Below are 18694 nucleotides of genomic sequence, written 5' to 3'. Positions count from 1 at the left end.
CAACACCCTAGAGACGACCTTCAATTTCACCCGCTCCGCTTTAATACGGTGAGCGACATCATCGCCAATCTCTCCATCTTCTTGAATTATGGACCCAAAATATTTGAAGCTTCCTCTCCTGGTATGACTTGCTCCTCGATCTTCACTTCCACCTATGCCTCATGCACTATTGTTAACTGTATACTATAGAAATTTATATATAATTATTTTATAAATAACCAGATTACATAAATCTATTTTAATATATTAATTTTTATATATAATAAAGGATGGTTTCAACATATTAGCTTATTGTCAATAAAATTCAAAATAAGGGTATTTTTGGTCTTTCAAACATTTTGCAAAATGACCTTGCTTAGGAAGGTTGTCCTCTCTGTTTCTTTGCTTAACCTTATCAACAACTCAAAAAAAAGTCCATTATTTTCTGTTAAATTACAAGTCCTGGCCATCAAACTTTTCAAAGCTCAGACTATTGGCCCTTATATTTCCTATTTGAATATGGGGAAGGGTAAATTACTTATTTATACCCAAATTTATATAAAAGTGTGTAATTTTATTGTAGTTATGTTGTTTAATGAGGTAATAATGTATATTTATTTATTACTATTAAATACTAAAAATTTATGTTTAAATACATGTCATATATCCTATATTTCCTATTTGAATATGGGGAAGGGTAAATTACTTATTTATACCCAAATTTATATAAAAGTGTGTAATTTTATTGTAGTTATGTTGTTTAATGAGGTAATAATGTATATTTATTTATTACTATTAAATACTAAAAATTTATGTTTAAATACATGTCATATATCCTTATCCCCTTGTATACTAAAAAAATAGATTATTCTTTTTACTTGTCCATTATAGCCTATTAAGAGAGATTTATTATTTTCTTTTAATATTACTCCTATCATTAAGTAACTGCATAAAAAACAAATAATGACACTTATATTTCAAAGCAATTAATAAGATTAATTTAATTAAATAAATTCCTACTAAATACTATATTAAGAGGAGTGTCATGTAATATTGGACAAGTAAAAAAGGAACGGAGCGAATATTTGTTAGCTTAATGTAAATATCAAATACATATAAGATTCCACCGCTGTGAGATAAACTAATTTACTAATAAATAACATGCAATAACATGTTGTTCTTTTATTTGCAAAAGGCCAAAGCCATCGACAGACACATGTGGTCGTCCACTTCTTTCACTTGAGCACCTAAAGTAACCCTTGTTCCATTTAGACACTTCAGGTGAGCTATTCTTATTCTGCTTAGACACTTTTTCCACCGTTATCGGAGCAAAACCAACACCAAATGGGGCGCCACCTCATTGCACATCCAACCAGCCCAAAAGCCCCAATTTTTAATGGTCAAAACTCCACGAATTTACAAATTAATGAATTTATAATTAAAATGAGTTGGAACAATTTAATTGAGTTGGCACAATTTAAATGAGCTGACACAATTTAATTGGCCACTTAATTCATGTAGGAGACGACTGGTGTTGGTTTTGCTCCGATATCGGTGCAAAAAGTATCTAAACGGAATAGAAATGGCCCACCCGACATGTCTAAATGGAGCAAGGATCACTTCAGGTGTTCAAGTGAAAAAAGTGGACGACCACAGGTGTTTGTCGATGGGTTTGGCCTTTGCAAAACAAACCAAGAAGTATTTGATTAAGTTATTCTATATAAAAAAAGTTCACATAAAAAAGGCTAAATACCTAGATAGCCCCTTAAACTTGGCACCTTTTATAACATAGACACTTAAACTTACATAGTGATCAGATAAACACTTGAACTTGGTAAAAGTGTATCTTTTAAACACTTATGCACATAAGGCCTAGTGCGTGGATTACACTTGCTTTCATGTGTTAAATACACCAATTATTAAATGACACGTGTAATTTTCAAAAGAATTGACAATATTAAAACCACTTCTCACCCCACCACTGCCAGGTCACTCCCTCCATTTCTTCATCCCCCATGCTGTCCCTTCCTTTCTCTGGCAAATTAAGTTCTCTAAAAAAAATGGCTTCATAAGCACAATAATGTTGCATTGCTAATTGATTTTTCTTGTATTGTTTTCTGAGTGCTTTTTAGATTCGATCTAAACAAGAAAGGCTTTGATAACTATGGTAATTAATTCGTAATTGTAATAACTTCAGCTAAAACGATTTGTCAAAGTATACTTTTTTTGAATAATGAACTGAAATAGTAATAATTATTTTGGGGAAGAAAGAAATAAGCGAAGGAGTTCAGTGGTTAGAGAATCTTTTACTGAAGACAGAGTATATTGATATTTTTTCCAGCGGTGCACATATAACATATTTGCTTTGTTCATTAATAATAACATCAAACGTCTAGAAAAAAGCAAAAAATTCAAGCATGTATTTCTTATCTATAAGAAAAAAAAAGAGCAACTGTTCACTCTTTTCAACATCATTTTTAAATTTTATTCCTAAGAAACTCAAAAATATTTTGAACTTCTATTTCCTACCTTTGAAAGACGAAATACTATAACAAATTATGAGAAAATTTAGAAAAAGTTTGAATAAGCTATTATATTAAATTACATTTTATTTTACCAAAATCTAATCAATTTGAGTTTATAGTGTAGAAAGTACATCATTATATTAGATGAGATCTTACCTTTTTTTTTTTTTTTCTCAGGTGTAAAGGTTAGAAACTAAAGAGACAATTATGCCCCCAAAAAAAAAAAAAAAAACAGGTATGCCAAAAAAAAATTCTATTATTTTGCTGACTCAGCAATTTTGCAAAAGTTTCACGCGCTCATTCCAAAATACAAAACACGTGAATTGCTAGGATGGACAAATGTGTTTAAAAATTACATTTTGGACAAGTTTAAGTGTCTATCTGGTCACTTTATAAGTTTATATGTTTATCTTACAAAACATGCCAAGTTTAGGGGCTATTTAGGTATTAAGCCCAAAGGATAAAAACTTATAATAACATAAAAGGGGTAAAAACTTATGGCAATATTGGGCCCCATGCTGGCACGGGCGATCATCCCCTAGTCTATCAATACATCAAACTTAAACTCAAAGAAATATATTACAGCGTAATAGCACTTGCCCCTAGTCTTTTCTAAACATGTAGATACTCAATTCGTGATGAAAGAGTGAATTTAACTATTATATTCTAAATATAATTTATATGGGCTAGATAAAATTACTAATATACAATTTTATAACTATAAATATTTATAATCTATTTTAAAAAATATTTTCTTATTTCATTTTTGTTTCTTAGTTGATGATTATTATAGAGATAAAAGTTGATAGTTCTTTTACTATATATTGTGATCTTAAATTAAAGATATGAATAATGTATCAAAATGTCTTTTGAATTTTATAATCTTAAACATGTCGGGTAGAATGTTGGAATTATGAAATTATAAAATATAAAAGGGATATTTTTTAAACAGACTAAAAATAAAAATAAGATAAGTAAATTAAAACAATGGATATTAATGTCTTGTAAAATGACGTAGAAAAGAAAAATTATTCCGTCAGGACTTTTTGAAGTTGAAGATAAAAAAAAAGTTATGTGAAGTTAAAGTTAAAGAAAATTTATCAAAAGTTCGTTATTGTTTGTTCGAATGATTTTTGCTCCGTTAACCTTCAATAGAGTTATACAGTGCCACATGTTAAAAATAATTATTAAAAGTTTGAATCTTGCTTTATATACTCAACTCCTTTTTCACACTTGTTTACATCAAGAGAATACGTAGAATGGTTCTTTGTTTTTTCTTTCTTTTATTCTTGTTATACTCTTTCCGTCCCATAATAAGTATCATCTTAACCAAAAACACGCATATTAAGAAATCAATAATGTCATGTGAAGTTTATCAAATTACATAATAAAAATTAATTGTTTTTACCTTTTGATTCGAGCATGCACAAGAAGTAAACCTTTTGACATTGAGAATCCAACAATAACAAGTTACTATATGGCTTTTTCAATCATCATTTAGATGTTACTTATTGTCTAAGGGTAGAATTGGAAAAAACTAGCTAATTTATGTCTTGGCTTCTTAAGGTTACACTTATTATGGGATAATTTTTTTTTTTTGCTAAGGTGATACTTCTTATGGGACGGAGGGAATATTTGTTTAAGGCATCTTCTTTTAACTAGCTGTATGTATTAATAAGTATAATTTTTGCTATTTATTACTCCCTCTGTCCCAATTAATTTATGTAGCTCACTTTTCTTTTTAGTCTGTCGCAAGAATAATGTCACATTTCTATATTTAAAACAATTTAACTTTACAAGATGATTTACAACCACACATTTATTTTAGGCTTGTTTTGGAACACAAATTTCAAAAATCTTTTTGTCATACTCCGTGCCTAATCAAACGGTGTCACATAAATTGAGACGGAGTGAATATCTTTTGTTTGATATATTGATATATGTATTTTCTGTAAGTATACAATGCATTGGTCTTAAAGTGTGCAACTATGTGATATTAAAGGATGTTGAAATGTCACTTGATCGAAGTTTCTGATCAGACATTTCATCTCCCTAGAAACAGGAGAAGTACTGCATGATAGGAAGGCAAAATTTTCCAAGATCAGCTTGACGTTCTTGATATGAATTTTGAACATTTCACACCAGAACCAAGTATATAAAATTAATTCGCACCAGGTGTTTACACTAAACCATGTAAAATTACTAAAGTTGAATGATTGAATGAGCTGAGAATGCATGTTAAGAATCTATATACAAACATATGTCATGCATCTATTTACTTGGTATAAATATTTGGTGCTGCCTGCGAGTAAATTTTTGCCAAGTAAGAGTGTTGTACTGTCAGATCGCGGGTGAAAGTTGCAACATAGTAGCAAATTGTTATCTACACTTGATATCTACATATCTACACCAAATCAAATAATTTAATTTTAACAGTTAAAAATTAAAGTAAAATTAATGTACGTTTCAAAACATATATTTTGCGCTCATTGATTTAGTTGGTGTAAATATTTGATATGAGTAAGTTTACCGCTGCAACGTGAGAGTGACAGATTTCGAGTCCTTTGTCCTTAAAATAGATGCTCTCATCTGAACGTATCTGTATTCTTTTGACCAAGAGAACAACAATAATAATCTTAAGAGAAAATATTGAAATAAATAAAAACACGCTAGATGAAAATAAAATATTTAATTCATATAGGAAAAAGTACTACTCAATACGCATTAGTAATCAAGAGCTCTAATCTTAAGTAGCAGCCTGAAGCAGTTGGGACTACAAGTCAGGTTGGGCATGAAAATCGAAAATCGAACAGAAATTTTGAAGAACCAAACTTCCACCTCTAACTACAAATAGCATAAGTCTTCCTAATATTTTGGCACCAATATTTTTCCGAGACCGCGACTGCTTTAGTATGGAAAAAAAAAAACTAAACTGACACAAACAAAAAAAAAATACATAAGTAGGTTTCACGCACAAATTATGTGCGTGAAAGGACCAAATTGTAACTTTTTGAGTTTGGTCCTTTCACACACAGATTTTGTGCATGAAAGAGGTAACAAACTGCCCCCTTTGTTCTTTGGCCTTTTAAAAAAAAAAAATTGACGTTTTTTCTGCACTTTGACTGAAGATTAGTCATGTTTCAAAACGCCGGAATATCAAAATTTAATATAGAACTTAATATCTTTTTTTGCGTACAATAATGTCGGCTCATTACATTAAGTACACCTAAACGTTTTGGATTGTCATTTTAGGGGTTCTAAAGTGCCCCGAAGTAAGTTTTGTTTGTTTGGAAACTTGTTAGTGTTATTTTGGTTCAACTTATATAGCAACAAAGATTCTAATTAATAACCATTGGGCGAAGGAGGGGACGAGGAAACCGGAGGACCTAGAGCCAGTTTGCCAATAGGTATTGGCTTTGTCAAGCTAGATGCACCGTTCCTCGAAGGAGAGAAAACAACTGGAAGATATTCATCTGTGTAGCATAGAAAATTCGAGCACGAGTTAACAAAGCAATTAATATTAATTAAATCTTTGATACCATACAACACCCTTTCATCTATCTTGTAAAAGTTCATTATATTCTTTTTTTTTTTCTCTTGTTGTTCTTATTTTAGCAATGACAACAACAATTTCAGCTAAAAAACACTTAACCTAGAGGCTGAAGAGTTCAAACCAACTTCCATGGAGAAAAATGGAGTGCCTTCTCTTCCCCACTTAGCCATTTTTTAGCAAACTCTTCTCCTTCATTTCCTCCATTTTGCACCCCTTCAACACACTTTTTCTCCCCCCCCCCCCCCCCCCCCCCCCAAAAAAAAAAAAAAACATGTCTCAAAGCTCCCAAACCTCAAACTTTGCTATAAACCCGATGTTTGTGAATGCAGTTATTATTGTTGAATTTTTTTTCGGATTATTAACTCTAGAAATTAATAATAGACTTAAACAATCAAAGCAAATTAAAAACTTACTAATTTTTTTCTTATTGATGACTTTATTATAAACTAACAATACAAATTAACCGCATGAGTTAGAAATTTAAAAGAACTTAAATAACCCTTAATCTTCATCAAAATAGAAGTCCTCAATATCATTCTCAGAAAAATATTGGCGGTTTCTTAAGATACATTTTTTTTTCAGTAGATGTTAGTTCTCTACCGGTTGATGATGCTTGTTCTTCGGCCAACTTTAGCATGTAAAATCGACAACGTCTTGCCAGCATTCTGTTGTTTTCTTTTCTAATCCTTTGTGCTGCAAGCTCGCAAGTTTCTGAACCTACTCGAGGCATGGTTATTGAGTACCTTTTTGGGATTGGAGCGTTGAGATTTTTCAATTCACGAACAAGACGTTTTGATTCGGCAAGCCGATGTGACCATTCTCTGGCGTAAACGACAATAATATTCTCGCAGATCTGAATATTTCACATTGCAGAAATCATCATTACGCTTTATAAGAAGGTGGGAATTTAGCTCGTCTAGTTTGAAATCACTGTTATCACTCGAAAAAATGCTATGATTTGAACTCTCATCATCACTGCTATTTGGTTCTTTTGGAAGGAGGGAAGGTGCGTTTCTACTACTCGACATTGAATACGTTGTAGTCTAATAACAAAATAAAGGGCTACTTATATAGTTGCAAATCCCCATGCACCCCTAGTTGGGAGGGGTGGGTATTTATGACCCTACATACTTACTTTATATAAAAAAATATTAATCTTTATTGGATATCTCACAGTCCGAATTCCATTTGGATCTAAATCTTGTGCTGCCATGTACACCATATTCTGCCCTAAGGTAATGTATTTGCATTCGATTGTTCTCTTCGCGAAAATGGTTAAGAGCAAATTAAACTCTTGTGGAGTTCCACGAGGCATTGATATAGCACGTTTTTTTGGGCGTTTAAGCCCTACTGACGCTAACTTTTGCTCCAGTGCTGCAGCCTCCCTAACACGCCAATCCCACCCCATTCTCATTTTATTATTGAATTCTCGATTGAATATGTTGTTAGGGTTATTTGAGTATTGAAAATCATCATCTAGTTTCCATGTCCTACCCATTGCTTCGAATATGTTTCCTGGGGTAAAACATATAATAGAATCAAGATTACTAAATTAGGTGTAGAATGACATGATAACTCGTTTTAATGTGAATACTTCTAGAAATTGTCAATCATGTTATTTATAGTACTTCATTATTTGACCGTTTTAATATGACTCTCACTTGTATTGCGCATCATTTTAATGGACAATGTAAGTGTTGATTTGACAACACACCACGCATGACAATTTCAACAATCTATGACACATAAAGACTTGATTTGTCAATACAATGTTGCATTATTTGACCGTTTTAATATGACTCTCACTTGTATTGCGCATCATTTTAATGCGCAATGTAAGTGTTGATTTGACAATACACCACGCATGACAATTTCAGCAATATATGACACATAAAGACTTGATTTGACAATACAGTGCCGCATTATTTGACCTCTTGAGTTAACCTTTAAATTTGAATTAAATCTAAAATATATTTTTATAATATGGTATTGAATTCCTCATTGATGTTGATCTACTAAATGTAGGCCATCTTATAATATTACTCTACGTTTCAAATGTCTAATGTGAGCATGCCAAATATACGTTTCAATATGATTCTCACTTGTATTGCACACTATTTTAATACGCAATGTAAGTGTTGATTTGACAACAGATCACACATGACAATTTCAGCAATCTATTTAACATGAATGTTGGACGAGTTAAAAACTCATCAATTTCACAAGTCTAAGTCTTACAAGTCATTGGAAAAAAAATCGAAGTTCATAGAAAAAATGTCTCAAGATGCTTCAACTGTTAGGGTTTCACTATTTTGGGATAGAGATATCGTTGAGGACAATTACTCTGTTCGTTATAGTATAAAACTAAAAGCCCATGTTAAATTTCCAACAACTTTAAATTATGAAACACTAGTTAGTTACATGCACCAAAAAAATGAAAACTACACCCACTGAGTTTGGAATCTCAATAACAGGCAGATATCCATAAACAATATCAAACGGTGTAGTGCGTTATGGCATGCACAATATCAACGATGATGAATGTTTGAGTGATTATTTAGGATCGGCGGAAGAATATAGTGATTTAGTATCCATTAAAGTTCTTGAGATATATGTTGAAAAGTTACCTCGACAAGAAGTCCCTCAATTCCCGCCTATTCATGGTAACATTTATGGGGACTTAAGTTCTTATGGAGACATTTTGAGTGGTCAAGTGTCGCTGGAAAATCTAAGCCAACAATTTAATTAAGCTTACAATGAAAATTGGTAAATATGCTTTTTTATATAATTATTGTGTGTAGTGGCACGTGTTTGTTGTATGAATTGGTAAATAATAATTTTTCAAATCTTTATAGGAACTATTCTCAAAACTCGCCAGTGGTACCAAATATGGATGTTGGTCAATCCTCTCAGTTCGGTGGAGTTGATCAGTCTCCACACCATGACAATACTTATGAACAACAGTAAGTTCATCACCTTTATATTAAATAATATGTATATATATATGTTGGTATTTAAAATATGTTACTTTTCGTGTAGGAGGAGGAATGCACTTGATAATGAAGATTTTCCAAATTATTATGAGTCATCATCAAGTAATGACGATGAAATAGCTAATAATGCAGAGGTAACCGATGATGAAGATGATGATGATGTTCAAGTTGGTATGACCAACAATATTCCTCAAAGGCAAAACCAACAAGAACCAATGCACCACCACGTACCACCACCGATGGCGGAAAACCCAACTTCTGAAAGCCCAATTCAGTGGCATTCTAACAATATTCCTTATTTTGACAGCCTGCAAGGTCGTGAGATGCATTTTCACAAGAGAAGATGATCATAGTTGCCTAAAAACCTGGATTGAACCAAAAGATCTCAACAAAGATCATAGTTACCTTGCAAAAGGAATGCTATTCGCATCCAAAAAGGCGTTGCAACGGGCTGTCAAAATTTATTGCTTTAAGGACATGAGGGAGTTTAAGGTTGATCAGTCAAACACAAAGATATGGAGGCTAGTTTGTAGACGACGGCATCAAGGCTGTGAGTGGTTGCTTCGGGGAATTGTTAACCTGATGGTATGTGGGCTATCACAAAATTCCGCCAAAAACACACTTGTGATATGGAAGACAATCGAGCAGATAATTATAATTTAGATACAAATATGATTGCTCAAGTATTACTTAAAGACGTTGTCGAAACGCCAAGGTAACTTATCCTACCTAGTACATTATATGTCTTATATCAATTAAAAGATCATTACTAAATGTTGTTTGTTTAAACTTGTGCAGGATCCCCATCAAAGATTGCATTAGAAACGTTCAAACCGTATATGGTAAAACTATAAGCAACAGAAAGGGATTTCTTGGGCGTAGACGCGCTTTTGAGATGATCTTTGGAAATTGGCATATCTCTTTTCAATCGCTGCCAAGGTATATGGCGGCTCTATAACATTTTAATGCTGGTACTGTTGTAGAGTGGCGGCTTATAGAGGGTAAAATTTTCAACTTCGTATTTTGGACATTCAAACCATGTATTGATAGGTTTGCTCACTGTCGGCCAGTGATATCCATAGATGGCACACATATATATGGTGCATACGACATCGAGCTCCTAATTGCAGTAGGAATGGATGCCAATGGGTCAATATTCCCTCTTGCTTTCGCAATTGCCGCTAACGAGAGCAACAACATATGAGGGGGTCTTTTTGACCCATTTGAAGACTCATGTTATTAAGGATCGTACGGGCATATGCGTGCTGTCTGATCGTCATAATGACATATTGCACAATATGGATAATTTGGCAGGGTGGCAGCCTCCCCTTGTTTACCATCGCTATTGCTCAAGGCACTTAAAGGGAAATTTACAATCAAAGTTTCACAATGGCACTCTAAACAAATTGATGTGGGGGGCTGCGATAGAGCATCAACAAAGAAAATGGGCTGCAAAAATGGATCTGATCAAGGCAGTTAGTGAACCCGCATACGTTTGGTTGATGAAGCTCGAAATTGAAAAATGGGCGCTTCATGCTAATGGAGGCAAAAAATGGGGCATGCTCACAACAAACAACTCAGATTCTTTCAATGGCTTGCTGAATTATGCTCGGGCCTGTCACGCAGGTTATGGAGCGATTTGTGGTTAGGATAAGGCAGGCCGGAGCGATATTAGCCGAAGGCGGGACATGGATACCAAAGCCCTCCAATAATATGGAGCATTATAGAAAAAATGTGAGCTTCACCAAATGACCGAGTATGACCCTATTCAACGTGTGTATGAAGTTAGGACGGGTTATTACAACGCTAAGGGTGGAAACGTGCATACCATTTATGAGGCAACAAGAACATGCACTTGTGGTAAGTGGCAAACGTACCACATGCCGTGTTCTCATGTTGTAAAGTGTATCGAGAGAATGAAAAAAACGGTAACAAGTTATGTGGCGGGGAATACAAGGTCTACAATTACCTTAGAGCATATTCCGGCCAATTCCATCCACTTGGTAATGAAACTTATTAGCCAAACGAGCCGTTTTCGATAGTTGCTAACAAGGATTACATCAGGAAATTGGGCATTAACTCACAGAATCATAGACCTAATCAAATGGATGTTAGTTAAAGAACTTACTCTCGCAAGTGCTATACATGTAAGCAATATGGCCATCACAAGCGTTCGTGTAGGCAACAACGCCGTGGTGGTACAAGCACGTCTCGAAGTAATAAAGCCTCCAGAACTTGAAAATTGTATTGTTACTGTAATTTAGTATTGTATTGCTTTGAATTAGTATTGTAATTTAATTTAATGAATTATTTTTGAATAAGTATAAACCTCTCGTATTGGATGAATTATTATTAAATAAAATATTTATATTTGTACATTCAAATATAATATTTGAATATAAAGATAACAAGTTTCCAAACAATACAAATGTCACGTCCCGAACCATGGCCTGGGCGTAACACGACACTCGGGCCTTGCTTGCATGTGTCCGAGCGAACCTCATGGCTTGTTTGTCAACATGGGCATCAAAACAATATAATCTATATGATGCAATTTAAGTGAATCGTGAAAATGTAATTGCGGAATAAAGTCTTGAAATTATCTCATAGCATGAAAAATCATGAAAACGTAATAGTCAGCAAACATGAAAGCATAACTGACTCTGTGAACTAACATATGTCTATGAAACCTCTAAAACATGTCTAGATACTAACTACCAGGACATGGCCCTGGACTACCATAAACTGAATACTAATGCAGACTCCATGTTGAACCCCGAGAGGAGTGGGGCTCACCAATAAGCTGATAACTGAGGTGATCCTACTGTGCAGGTGTATGCTCCTGAAAATCGGTATCTGCACGGTGAAGTGCAGGCCCCGGGAAAAAGGGACGTTAGTACATGGTGAATAGTACTAGTATGTAACACCTGCTGAAATAAAGAACATGGCACAACATAGGTATAGAATATGAACTGAAACTGCATATAACTTGAATGTGAGCATGAAACGTGAGTAAAGTTAAAAAACAGTAAATCAATGGAAATACATGTATATAAAACTGCTTGTAACGTGGGGAATGCTATAGTATAACCGACAACATGATCTAGTACTTGCGTCCTACCAGCAGAACACTCACACCTTGCCAGGGATATGAGATTTAAGTAATAATAAGCATGTAAGGATCCAAACTGCATAATGAAGGTGTTGCCTCCTTGCTGACATCCCTTATCCTACGGTGGCTACGTAGTTTTAGGCTTTACTGAGCCTTCTCGGTTAACTAAGCAAATCCCAAAAAAAAAAATATGAACATGATATAGTTGGCTAAGAAGCCCACGATTTTCGTGAAATAACTTGTAATCATGATTTCACGAAATAACTTGTAACATGGTTTTATGAAATATCTTGTAACATGGCTTCATGAGATAACTTGTCATAGTCTTGCAAACATGTTCTTGATTCATGAATAATAATAATAATAATAATAATAATAATAATAATAATAATAATAATAATAATCATAAATGTATATAGTTATCTTGAAAGCATGCTTGTGTCTTGCTAATAAAACCATAAAGTTTGATAAAAACCTAATGGGAATGCATGAGGATGAATTCATGATTCACGGATTAAGCTTGGGTTCCTAATAACCGTAACGAAAGATTAGGAATATAATAACGAATATAGATACAAAATTCATGTACATAAATACATAAATACGGGCTACCAATATGTTGGGTTTAATGCCCTGGGATTTGAACTTCATGGATATCAAGAAACGGAGCATGGGGAAGAACGTAGAGATTCCCACATGTGGATGGAAGTTCTACATACCTTAATTGCTCCAAAACTTGAATTAAAGACTTGAATTTTGGAGAAGATTTCCTAAATCTTGATTCTTGAACCTTGAGATGGGTTTTCTTGAAAACCCTAGATTAGGAACAATGATTTCTTGCTTAGATTATTAGAGTATATGTTAGAATTGCGTTGGAAGGGTTTGAATTGACTTACCTTGATGTTTTGGATTGTTGCTAGGGCTTGAAATTGTGAATAATGAAATAAAAGAACTCAAGGCTTGAATTTATACAAAAGTGAGGCGGAAATTATATGGACATATTATACGGTCCGTATAATATGACCATATTTTATCATGGCACAAAACAGAATGTCGGGTTGAGGTTTCATGAAGTACGGACGAGTTATACAGTCTGTATAAAATTATATGAGTCGTATAACCAGTTCGTATAACATGACCAGTGAACGGACTGCTGTGTAATCCTTCAGTAAAATGACCATAACTTTTTGTATAGATGTCCCCTTAACCCTAATAATATACCGCTGGAAAGATATTTCAAAGGGCTACAACTTTCATTTAGGAAGTTTTCCCAAATTCCTAATTAATAAAGGGTTTATGGTCGTAGGAAGTAAGACCTTCTACAAACTCACTTGCAAACATGCCCCGTAGAGTGACTTCCAACTTTGCTTTGCCCAAAGACATTCCTTATGACTTGATTAGTTTTCAAAACACTTCATATAACTCTCATATTGGTTCCATTATATTATCATCTTATGAGTCAAACCTTCATCTGAAGCTACGAGGTGTTACAACAAAATACACATTACATTAAAAAAATGCGAATTACAGAAAAGACATAGCAAAAACAAAAAATACAAAAAATAATAATAACATAATATAAAAAATTAAAGGTAGATCAAAATATTTTTATTTGTACATTCGATTTGACTAAATAACAAAACACTTAGATCAAAATCCTATAAAATAGACACTTAAACTTAAAGAAGACAAGTTTCCAAACAAACAAAACTTACTTCGGGGCACTTTAGAACCCTTAAAATGACGATTCAAACGTTTATTTATACTTGATGTAATGAGCCGACATTATTGTATGCAAAAAAAAATATTAAGTCCTATATAAATATTGATATTTCAGGATTTTGAAACATGACTAATCTTTGCCCAAAATATGAAAAAAACGTGATTTTGATAGCTTAAAAAAAAGTAGCCTCTTTAAGCACAAAATCTGTGCGTGAAAACTACTTAAGTATTTTTTTTTTCCATACTAAAAAAGTTGGGGACTCATATTTTTCCCTATTGGGACACCTGAACCTACAAATAGACTAGAGCATACAGACTGTTGAACTACTTTTATTCTTTTCCTTAAAGTCAAACCTTAGTCTTTGCCACCAATCAATAGAGCCGATCGACTCACAAATGAAAATGCACCTCGTTGCCAGTTCATTTCAATTTTTTAGTACAACTATTGGTATTCAAAATTCATTGAATTAATTCAAATTGTGTAGAGCTGATTTAAGAGAGACGCGTTTTAGGCTTCTTCACTTTTTTGGAACTCAATTTAAAGATAGAAAGATCCTATATATCCCAGAATACCTTTGGTGACCGTTCATTTCACCTTGTTCATTGCTTACAGCATTTAATTTTTTTCTCTAAGTGAATTTCATGCCCAAACATAATTTATAGTAGTACTAACTTTTAAGTGCTCATTTTTCTACTTTGAAGTGAGAGGCTAGCGAAGTCGTAACTAGTAGCCTCTGAATACAGAAGTTATTACGTAGTGGGTCTTGACTCTTGTTGATTTGAAAGAAAAAGATAGTGGGCACTACTAAATAGTAGTATTGTTCATTTTGCTCCATACAAATCAGTGTGAAAATGCTTTTTGCTAGAAGCCTTTGATTCAAATGAGCCTTCTAGCGCGTGATCCAAATTTAATCGGGCTTCAATATAAATATCAAACACCGATGAGAAATAAAAAAATGAATCCTTTATCCTTTTTATGGAATTTAGGTCACTGACTACAGGAAAGCTAAATGTACTTTTCCAATGTTCCTATTACTTCCACAGGTTCATAAGTGTCCGCTTAGCTTTTTTATTTTAGTTCAAAATAAGTGACCATTTACATAACCAAGAAGGAACTAATTATTTTCTTCCAAATTTATACCTATTTAGATAAGTGAGTTTTTATATAATCAAGAAACTATATTAATTAGGTTGTATTTAATTAAGGCTAATTTAGTCAAAATACCTAAAAAAATAAATCAGAAGTTAGTATTTTTTTAAGAGGTGTGCAAAAGACTGAAGACTAAGTGAACACTTATTTTAAACGAGCGGTACCATTTCTTAGTTAGTATTTTTTTAAGAGTTGTTCAAAAGACTAAAGACTAAGTGAACACTTATTTTAAACGAGCGGTACCATTTCTTAGTTTTCTGTGTCAAAATTGAGCAATTATTAGGTAACCAAAAATATGTTATGAATCCGTCTAGCATTTGTACAGCACTACAACTTTTTGTTTGTGGAATTTTTGGCAGTCAATTTTGACTCCTTTGCCAATTTCTTTTTACTACCTGTTTTTTATATTAATGAACGCGCATTAATTTACTGTCTTCTCCAAACTTGTTTGGTTTTCGTTATTTTTACGTCACAGAGCAAAAACACTTACAGTTTGACTGCATTTCAGAGAAGTCTTTGTCGATATGAGTAGGGCAGAAGCAGACATATGAATGAAATTACAGAGGAATCGTACCCTTCTTTTATTTTGAATGTCAGTAAGGTGGTTAGAAGGGTGATATAGGAAGAAAAATATAACAAAATACAGCACCATTTGTCACAAATTAATTGTTGGTTGTCAAATTTGATTTCTTCGAAGAGGAAGAATAGCTTCGGATGAAAATGAAACTCTTACATTTTGCTTTAAACAAAAATCTATCAGCACCTAAGGTTGCCCCAAATCATAATAAGTTATTATAATTAAATCATAAATAGAGTCAAGAATGTGTACTAATAAATTATGATTAACAGATTGAGTGATAAGAATGTATGTGAAGATACAAATTATGTATTCATTCAATCAATATAAACATTGAGTACGAATAAGTTTTTACTTCAACTCACAGCTTACTTAATACTCATTAGATTCAAATTTGTAACATTATGATTCGAATTGTAATTTTTCGGTTAGTGGACTATATCAGTAAAGACGAAGTCATGCTTAATTTTTAAGACATGTGAAACTCTGGTCCACTAATCGAAAGCTAATTTTTCATAATATTGACACCAATGCCCACTCGCCCAGTCATTATTAGTATTTCCGGAAGTGAAGGCTAATATATAGAGAACAAAAATGAGATATTTTAGGACAATTTAATGGGTCCTAATTTATACCTAAATCCCATTAAAATCTGATTTGCTTTACCCCACACTACTTTAACAATCAATACATATTTTGTTTCCCCCCTATAAATAGCAGCACTAACATCTACTCATCCACTTCATTCCATTCTTGTTTTTCTTCTTTACATCTTCTGTTTTGAGATCCCTAAAATGGAGAGTTTTGATGCTAAAAATATGCAAAGCCCACCTTTGAAATGTTACAAATATTTGTTGGGAACACAGATTATGTTGAGAATTATGGCAACTGCATTCACATTGGCGTCCACTTGGATTATTCTTACCAGCAAGCAGACTGTTACTGTATTTGGCATTGAGATGGATGCTCGTTATAGCTATTCTCCAATTTTCAAGTAAAATCTTAGTTTATTCCTTGAAAGTTCTAAATTTTAGCATCTTGCTTATTATTTTGTGCGGTTCTCTGCAGGTTCTTTGCTTTTGCAAATATCATAGGATGTGCCTTCTCTGTTATGTCCCTGTTTCTTGTCTCTGTTTTAGGCCATAAGGGACTTGACCCAAAGAACTACTTTTACATGTTCGTTCATGATTTGGTACGTCCAACTTTTACTCATTTTTTTATTGACAGTCCATCACTAATTATCAAATGTTAAGGAGCAAATTTTGAGAATCTTGAATATTTATCTATCTTTCTAGTACTTCAATTCATGGTGTTCATTTTAAATTGTTAGTAGATCTGGGTAAAGTTCTTAATCAATTTGGAGTTAGGGAGACTCGACGTCTATGTTGTTTGAACTCTCTGCAAATGTTGTCGTACCGGTGTTGAATCCTCCAAAATACACTACTTTTGGAGGATCCATCCTGCACCCGTCGACATTTTTAAAGAGTATGAGCAACATAGCTCAGTAATTGTAACGCCATTTGGGGGTTTGGAAATCACACCTTTCTTTTTCACACTAAGGAATCGGTAGTTTCCATATATACCTTTCTTCCCCATCCTAGAATTTCATACAATATTTATTTTCCATATATTGTTGGTTTGTTACGTCACGCAATAGCAAAAAATTGTCTTGCTGTCTCTTGATTTGATTCTATTCTTATGAGGCCTGAACCTAGACGTTATGTACAATGAACTTCTTAGTTGTTGCAGTGTTATAAAGCAGATTTCTATGTTGGGATACTGATGAATCTTCCTGTATCAATTATTGTGATAAAAAAAAAATTAGAGGATAAAAGTGGAGACATTGGTATAAATGCTGCTAGCTAGTATGAATGTATGACCTTTTTCTGTTCCTTTTTTCTCCTTCTGTTGACGGTTGGGCATTAGGACTACTCAAACACAAAAAGTCTTTGGATTGAACATATTTACAGTACACATTGTAAAGAATTTTCACACTATCATTGAAATTTAACCTATTGTAACATGTAACGTTGTTTTTACGTTCTTAATCACATGTTTTATGGATAGTTATTTATAGTCATCTTTAGGTGATATAAATAGCGTAAAATTGTATTTACTCCGGTAGTAGATAATGTGAATGTTGAAATTTTGTTGTGCGGACAGCTTGCAATGGCACTGCTGCTAGCTGGATGTGCAGCAGCAACAGCAGTTGGATATGTGGGGAAATATGGAGAGATGCATTCAGGATGGATGCCCATTTGTGACCATGTTTCCAAATTCTGTCACAAAGTTACAAATGGTGTCATGCTCTCCTACTTTGCTGTGCTTTTCTACCTCTGCCTCACCATAATATCTGCAAATCAATCCAGACAGATCCAAGTTTAACACTTCAGAAGTATCTTAATTAGCAGTGAAGAAGCCCAAGAAAGTTCGTTTTGCATCAACATATCAGAGAGTAGAAACAAAAAAATTGAGCAACTAATTAGGTTTATTCTTCACTATTCTGAATTGATGCAAGGCTATTTGAGGGCTACCTGAGTCCAAATGCGCGTTGTATATTAGTTGTCGGCTATAGTGTGCAAGGTATCAATCTTTTAATTTGAGTTGTATTAAGAGTTCAACCCTGTTTAGGTTAAGTTGGTAATGGCCTTTGTTTTCTCTTCTTTTTCAGTTGTATGCATGGTAAATGTAATATCACTTCTTTTATACTCTAAACGATTTTAATTCAACAAGTATAATGCTAGATGACATCAATAGTTTGAGGCTGATCAATTGGTCCGTCCATCATCCAAATTAATCTCTAATGGTTTCTAGAAGCAATTCCTGCAAAAACTAAGCCGATGAAATGACAAAATGACAAATAAAATGACACAACGATTCCTGAGTCTTAGGTTATACACAATGGATAGCACTTTACAACTAATAAATCGATATCATACTCCTCTGTCCCATTAGCTGTCTTGTTTCGCTTTTTGAGAGTCAAGTTGATCACTATTCGGAGCTAAATTGGACTAGATCAATTCAATATTTTAAAATTATAATTTAGATTTTCAAAAATTATACGAAAAGTATTACAAGTTGCA

The 18694-nt window shown here is 33.3% G+C and overlaps 1 protein-coding gene across 1 annotated transcript; it reads left to right on the top strand.

Annotated features, from left to right (window-relative positions):
- Positions 1-16275: 16275 nt before the first annotated feature.
- Positions 16276-18404, top strand: LOC132602488 (CASP-like protein 1F1). Its single transcript, XM_060315330.1, has 3 exons — positions 16276-16605; positions 16680-16803; positions 17775-18404. The coding sequence occupies exons 1-3, from the start codon at positions 16406-16408 to the stop codon at positions 17994-17996; spliced, it is 546 nt and encodes a 181-aa protein (XP_060171313.1). The 5' UTR covers positions 16276-16405; the 3' UTR covers positions 17997-18404.
- The last annotated feature ends 290 nt before the right edge of the window (positions 18405-18694 follow it).

This window comes from Lycium barbarum, chromosome 1, assembly GCF_019175385.1.
Source record: "Lycium barbarum isolate Lr01 chromosome 1, ASM1917538v2, whole genome shotgun sequence".
NCBI classification, from domain to species: Eukaryota; Viridiplantae; Streptophyta; class Magnoliopsida; order Solanales; family Solanaceae; genus Lycium; species Lycium barbarum.
The sequence above is the reverse complement of the archived record's forward strand: the minus strand, read 5'-3'. Positions and strand labels throughout refer to the sequence as shown.